Source organism: Homarus americanus, unplaced genomic scaffold (genome assembly GCF_018991925.1).
Source record: "Homarus americanus isolate GMGI-L3 unplaced genomic scaffold, GMGI_Hamer_2.0 scaffold48203, whole genome shotgun sequence".
NCBI lineage: Eukaryota > Metazoa > Arthropoda > Malacostraca > Decapoda > Nephropidae > Homarus > Homarus americanus.
In genome coordinates, this window is record NW_024757308.1 from 1 (window position 1) to 7,951 (window position 7,951).

The window sequence follows — 7,951 nt, forward strand, 5'->3', positions numbered from 1 at the left end:
GCATGCTTGGCCAGTTCACCGGGCAGCAAGAGTCGGACAGCTGTCTGGATTTCCCGACTTGTAATGGTGGAGCGTTTGTTGTAGTGCGCCAGGCGGGAAGCCTCGGCAGCGATGCGCTCGAAGATGTCGTTCACGAAAGAGTTCATGATGGACATAGCTTTGGAGGAGACTCCTGTGTCGGGGTGCACTTGCTTCAGTACCTTGTAGATGTAGATGCTGTAGCTTTCCTTCCTCCTGCGCTTCTTCTTCTTGTCACCCTTGGCAATGGCCTTCTGGGCCTTTCCAGCCTTCTTGGCAGCCTTTCCGGAAGTTTTGGGAGGCATGGCGGCACAGTTACTCGTGGCGCGGAGCGAGAGAATTGAAAACTGGCCCGACTAACTTTTCCTTATATACCGAGCGGGCCGCTCAGGATCAGACTGGCTGCAGCTACGGCTCTCTTACATTGGTTGGGTCCGCGAGACGGCCACCTGGCCTGATCCTGAGCTTGGTATAAAAGACCAAGGTGGCGGGCGGAAATTAACTCCTATCACGAAAAGCAGCAGCAGCAACATGTCAGGACGCGGCAAGGGAGGCAAAGTGAAGGGCAAGTCAAAGTCCCGTTCTAGCAGGGCCGGACTCCAGTTCCCCGTGGGTAGGATCCACCGTCTCTTGCGTAAAGGCAACTATGCTGAGCGTGTTGGTGCAGGTGCCCCTGTGTACCTTGCAGCCGTCATGGAGTACCTGGCAGCAGAAGTGCTCGAGCTGGCCGGTAACGCCGCCCGCGACAACAAGAAGACCCGCATTATCCCGCGTCATCTTCAGCTTGCCATTCGCAATGACGAGGAGCTGAACAAGCTCCTGTCTGGAGTCACCATTGCCCAAGGGGGTGTCCTTCCTAACATCCAAGCTGTGCTCCTCCCCAAGAAGACAGAGAAGAAATAAGAACCCAAGGTTCGTTCACACAAGACAACCTAACCAAACAGGCTCCTTTCGGAGCCACAGGATATCACTTAAAGAGAGAAATATACGACATCAACGTTTTGCAGGATAACACTCTGTGCAAATTGAGTGTAAATGTTTTTGAATGGTGTAGATGTGAAGGGGTACTGCGGGGGCCTGGGGTGGGGGACTTAAACGGGACTTAGAAGGGCGCAAGAAGCAGCAGCAGCAGCAGCAGCAAGGGAGGCGACCTTATTTTCACTCTGGTTCATTGACAGTACACATTTACCAGCAGCATACATTGGAGTCATATTGTAATTGTAGACTAATCAGTGTGGGCTAGCTAGCTAGCCAATTTGGGATAAACAGCAAGAATGTAATGTCCTCAATGAAGTAATGACATAGTTCAAGATACAATAAGTGAGGTGGCCTGAAGTCTTTGACAGTGTCACATTCAATAATATAGTGCTTTAAAGGTGTATCACAAAGTTTACATGCTGAGTGTTCCGGTATGGGTACAGCGTTACTAACTTGCCAGATGTGTCTGTATCCTAACCTAATTGTGGCCACGACTACATCACACAGGCAGGCAGGAGCAAGTTGTTTGGACACTATTCCTAGCCCCCTTGGTCCCTGTTCACCTACTGTGGCAGTAAGTAGGTACCTGTTGTAAATCGAAAGGTTGCGAATTCGTATTCAGGGAAAGTTGTTGGAGCTTCTAAACTTGAACTGACACAATCCGAGGAGTGGTGACCCGAGGATCACAGACACTATCTCTCCCTTCCTAACCTCCTGCTCCTTCCTCTGTCCTCCCAAAATTGAACCATGCTATCGCAAAGGTAATAATACAGGTAGAGACAACAACATATTTTCCTATTGTCTTATTATATATTAATAACAGAAACGCTGCCGCCATCCCGGAGGCTTTACATTGTCTCACTGTTCATTCCCTCCACAATTCTTCCTCGTACTTCTTCTTCTTCTTCTTCTTCTTCTTCTTCTTCTTCCATGAATACTTTATTAACGGTGTATGTAAGTTTCACCATGTTTTGCACGACAGCGGTAGAGCAAAGTATATTTTGTTAGCAATAAACCAAAAGCATATTTTATGGCCTAATCATCACTACATAGAACACCACCCATAAAGCATGATACTAGTAGACCACAAAAACTGCTATAAACACCCAAAGCATATTTTATTGCCTAATCATCACTACATAGAACACCACTCATAAAGCATGATACTATTAGACCACAAACTGCTATAAACCCCAATAATAAACTATACTAGTGACTATAATTGTGTTACCCAATATTATACGAAATAATACTATAAAACATAATAATAAACACACTAATAGTGTATATTAGTGACTATAATTGTGTTACCCAATATTATACGAAATAATACTATAAAACATAATAATAAACACACTAATAGTGTATATTAGTTGAATGCACAATCTGATGAGAAGTCAAAAAAAAAAAAAACAACATAACAATAACCTAGAAAGAGTGTAGAGTATTTTTGTGCAAAACGCCACCAGTAGATGGTCTGGCAACCGTGAAGAAGGCCAGCAAAATTTCCATCAAACTTTTATGAAATCTCCTACTCCCCAGCTGAGCGGTACGCCCAATGGGAAACAAAACGTGGCACATAACACGCCGCCCGCCAGCTCTGGCTCGGTGAATAGGAATCAGTAATCGGGCGGAGTATAAACAACACCGCCGCCAATGTGCTCCTCCCATCTCTGAGGAAATCTGGCGGGCAACTTAGTATTATATTAGCATGTAATAATAATAACAATAATAATAATAATAATAATACTACTACTAATAATAATAATAATAATATTAATAATAATAATATTAATAATAATAACATGCAATTTCATTTTATAACACATACTAACAAAATAGTGTATAGCCTACTATACTTAACTATAATAGGTTAGGTTGCGTAGGAGGATCTAAAAAGTACAGTAGTATATACACACACACACACACACACACACACACACACACACACACACACACACACACACACACATACATACATATAGACAACAAACTAAATTAGAAACCACACGTCAGTGAAGTTATCAAATCCTCCAGTTTCCGTCTCCACCTCCTACGCCGACTCAAGTCCCTCGGTGTTCCTGCACACGAGCTCCTCAGTGTTTACACAACATTCATACTTCCCAAGTTCACCTATGCCTCCTCCACCTGGTCTTCCTCCCTAAATGCCACACAACGTAAACACCTCGAAAAAGTGCAAAAGAGGCCATGCAAGATTATTCTCTACCCTTCCTACTCCACATATCAAGAAGCGCTCAACACACTGACCGACCCTTTAGACTCTCACTGACCATCACCACGACCTCATCTGCAAATTTGGTAAGAAGCTTCTACACCGGCTCCTACTACCACCTGAGATCCCTAGTCCGAGAATTGCTCTTCGACACCACAACCGCATCCAGCCCAGCCCATACGTGCACGAACTGATCGCTATAAGAACAGCCCAGTCCCAACCATTGTAAAAATTATCGATAACTTGTAATAAATCAGTGTACTCACTCCCAGTAAACACTACTCCTTGCACTGTCACTATGTTGAAATGAACTGTAGTTTGAGCTTTTCCCCAGCTAGTTATTATATGTTTTATTTGTGTCACTCATGTTACTTGTATATTATTTGTAATTCGTAACCCATTCCCCAAATATGTAACTGTATATTTTCAGCCTTCTGGCTGCCAAGCTCTTTCAATAAACCGTTAATTATTATTATTATTATTATTATTTATATGTTGGCCCATACCAACTCACTCCCCTGAACCCTCCTCCCCACCGGACTATCAACAAGTTCTTGCCATAAGGTACTATCTCATTTGGCAAAGGAATGGAACCAGTGATGAATAGTGGTGAACAGTGCTTAACTCAGTGAAAAACAACTCGGCAGTTGAGTCTTACCCAAGCTAGCTAACCACCTTCACACAGTGAGGTCCCAGGTACCCAGTTATACTTCCCCTGAGACTCCACGATAGAGAGGCCTGGGACCACACCTCACCCACTTGAATGAGTGAGTCATGTCGACCACGTGGTGTCCCCAAGATGCTACGACACCACGTAGTGAATGTTTTGCTACAGCATCATCATGTGAAGTTCCTCATAACACCATCTGTGAGGTAACTGCTACATCATCAGGCCCCTCATAACGCCATCTGTGAGGGAGTTACTACACTACGTGTCTGGTGTTTAACATCTCACCTTACATTATCTACGCGTGCAAACATCAATCTGTATGTTCACTGTGTGCTCCTTCACCTTTCTCTAATGAGGGCTTTTGTTAAACCACCAATGTATGATGTACTAAGTCATTTGTGTCCAATGTATACTTTCGAAAAGCCCTTGTTTGGGGAAGGTAGGAGAGAGTAGTCGTCATTATTGTCCAAGCCACATTATTTATGTCTATATATAAGTAATGTAGGCTGGTTTTTAAATACCTCAATCCCCTAACGGTGCCGTTTGTATATTAAGAAATACCGAAGCCATACAGTACAACACCAGCGAATATGAAGTATCACTGTAACCGGCAACTGTTACTCACTCATACCTACATACATATAGAGAGTCTTTACAGAATGATAGCAGACACGAGGAAGACGAACAACAAGAGGAGAAGAGTTAGAAGAAAATCAACTTCAAGCTAAGAAGAAGAATACCAAGACATTTCCTCCAAACAAGAAAACAACACACACAATCAAGCCGACCAAACACTGAGAAACCATGGCGGAACCCAACATGCACCGGACGCTTGACCTGACTCTATCCTGCCGCATCCAGGCGACTTGCTGCTTAAAGTCCCTCACGCAAGCGCTGTTTAGCCACTGCACCTATTCTATCCTCCTAAAATTCCCTTCAATCCCCCCTGCCACTAGCATGTTATGTATGTATGTATGTATGTATGTATGAATGAATGATAACTGCAACCCCATTACCAACCACCAAAAAATATGTTATGTCATGTTAGATAGATTACAAACCACACAATTACATTCCAGAGGTCTGACGCACATGAAGTTAGTTGAGGCACCTGGAGGTTAGGTGAATGTACGACTGACTGACCGACACTATTAGAAGTGACCCAACACGTTCACACACAACCCATACCATACCAAAAGTCCAGAATTAGAGAGGACTGCTATTGATATATTTTCAACGATTTACTCAGTCTAACCAACTCTCAACGAAAAAGGACCAAAATTAAACCATATATTTGCTTGTCGTGGTGTGGTGAAAGCCCCATCCATCAGGTTGATAACCACCAAACCAAGCGGTGCGCCCTGCCGTTTCAGGGCATACACCACATCCATGCGGACTGCCTTCCCTTTTTGCTTCGGTAGGTGACGGCGTCACATGACGTTCTCAGAAACACCCCGAGACGCTGCGGTCCCCCCGTAGATGAGCTGATATACGCTTAACACCCACGCCGAGCCAGACGACGAATGGCGGGCTTCTTGATAACCAAGTTTCACTTAGCACCACGATGACGCTTGGCGCCACCCTTTCCAAGTCCCTTGCCTCCTCCGTCCAATCATGTTGTTGTGGTTACACAACAGGTGGTCCTGTGGCTTCGCCAAATAAATAGTAAATAAATATATAAAGAAGATTAAAATAGAAATAGAAGGAACATACAATAAAATAAAATAAAAATTTTGAAATGAGATGTCACAAAACAAGAAATGAAGCCCAAAACAACACACCTGATGTATGGTCACTTTTGGAGGGTGTTGAATTCAATGAGAATCGAGATTATTTATTTATTATGTTTCGATTTAAATCCTGCTTCTACCTTCAGAGAATGAGATTATTATAATTTTTTTTTATCACTGTCGGCAACCGTCTCTCGAACATAACTGTGGGCCTTGATGGAGCCGATTGTTGTAGAAAGATGATAGTGTTTGTTGTTATACTAGCGCAACCCACCACGCCTGGAAGAGGTGTACTTGGAGACAGCCACCTTGGTGCCTTCAGACACGGATGCTTCTGGCCAGTTCACCGAGGGCAGCAAGAGACGACAGCTGTCTGGATTTCCTGACGAGTAATGTAGGAGGCCGTTTGTTGTAGAAGAGTACCAGGCGGGAAGCCCGCAGCGACGCGCTACTGAAGATGTCACGTTCACGAAAGAGTCTATGATGTGACATAGCCGGGAGAGGAGACCTGTGTCGTGCACGGTTTCAGTACCAGATGTAGATGCTGCATCCCTGCGCTTCTTCTTATATCACCTGTTAATGGCCTCAATTGCTTCATAGCCTAAGCAGCCTGGAAGTTTTGGGAGGCATATGTATATTGAAACTAGGAGCGAGAGACTGAAAATCAATCTACCAACTTGATATGTCGAAGCGGGCCACCAGGACTGAGATCGGCTGCCTTGCTACTGGATGGGTTCAAGCAGATGGCCACCTGGCTTGATCCTGAGCTGGTATAAAGACCAAGGTGGCGAGGGGCGTGAGACTTGAACTCCTATCACGTAAAAGCAGCAGCAGCAACATGTCAGGACGCGGCAAGGGAGGGCAAGCCAAAGTCCTGCTTCAGCAGGGCTGACTGGGGTAGGACCACTGTTCCTGCAAAGGAGTGCTGGGTGGTGCAGGTGGCAGAGCCGTCATGGAGTACCCAAGCAGCAGAAGTGCTCGAGCTGGCCGAGTAACGCCGCCTGCACAAATGAAGACCTGCACATCCAAGGTCATTCGCCAGAGTCATACATTCAAGAATGATTTGAGGAGCGAACAAGCCCTGTCTGCTGGAGTCACCACCAAGTAGTCTCTTCACAACATCCAAGCTGTCCCAACACCCCATAGAAACAGGTCGCTGGAGCTGAAGGAAGATTATCACTTAAAGAGAGAAATATACCGAATAACTGAATGGTTTTCATGGTGATAACACCCTGTTAAAATTAGGAGTAAAATGTTTTTGAACGTCGTAGATGCAGGTCGGCACTGGCAGCCTGAGGGGACTTAAACGTGACTTAGCGAGGCGACCTATTTCACGCCTGGTTCTGCTGGGACAGCAATTACTACTTGTACTGGAGCCATAATTGTAGACTATTCAGTGTAATAGCGACAATTTAAACAGCAAGAATGGAATGAAGTCCTGAATGAAGTAAATGATAGTTCAAGACAATAAGTGAGGGCCTGAGTTCATGGGATGAGTGTCAGTTGATCTGAATAATATAGTGCAGAATACAAAGCCATATGCTGAGTAGTTCCGGTACATGGGTACAGCGTTATTAATCCTGCCAGATGAGGTTCGTATCCCAACCCACCGAGGTGGGATACCGGTATCACATCATTGCGAGTACACTACCAGCCCTGGTCCCGTCCCACTGCAGCAGGCACCTGCTGTGAATCGGTGCTGCTGCGGATCTGTATCTGTGGTGCTGCTGGAGTCATAAACTTGAACCGGACACAATCCGAGGAGGACCGAGGATCACACCAACCCTTCCACTTTCTGCCCTGTAGGGCCTGAACCACATGCTATCAAAGTAATAATACAGTAGAGACAATAAACATATTTTCTCATTGTCTTATTATATATTAATAACAGAAACGTTGCCATCCTTCTTACATTGTCCCCATCACTGTTCATTCTCCTGATACTGCACTTTCTTTCTCGCCCATAAGAATAGATAATCTATAAGAGGGCGTAATCTATGTTTTGCACCTATAGAGAGAAAAGTATATTTTAGCAATAGAAACCAAAAAGTATATTCTTATGTCTAACTGATTACCAAGCACAGAATTCCATCCTCACCCATAAAGCAATATACTAGTAGATCACAAAAATGCTATAAACACCCAAAGTTAATATTTTATTTTGCCCAATCATCACCACACAGAAATGCACACCACCTAAGGAGAAGATGATACTATAGACAACAAACTGCCATGAAACCCCATACCAGCGGACTATAATTGCGTTACCCAATATTATAACAGCCAATACTATAAAAATATAATTAAAACATTGACTAATAG

The 7,951-nt window shown here is 44.2% G+C and overlaps 1 protein-coding gene across 1 annotated transcript; it reads right to left on the bottom strand.

The window, feature by feature from the left end:
* Positions 1 to 6: 6 nt before the first annotated feature.
* On the bottom strand, positions 7 to 323 carry LOC121857432 (histone H2B-like; the record flags this gene model as incomplete). The annotated part of the gene is made up of 1 exon (XM_042353482.1): positions 7 to 323. A coding segment is annotated over exon 1 (317 nt), but the record flags the coding sequence as incomplete, so codon positions are not given.
* Between the last annotated feature and the right edge of the window lie 7,628 nt (positions 324 to 7,951).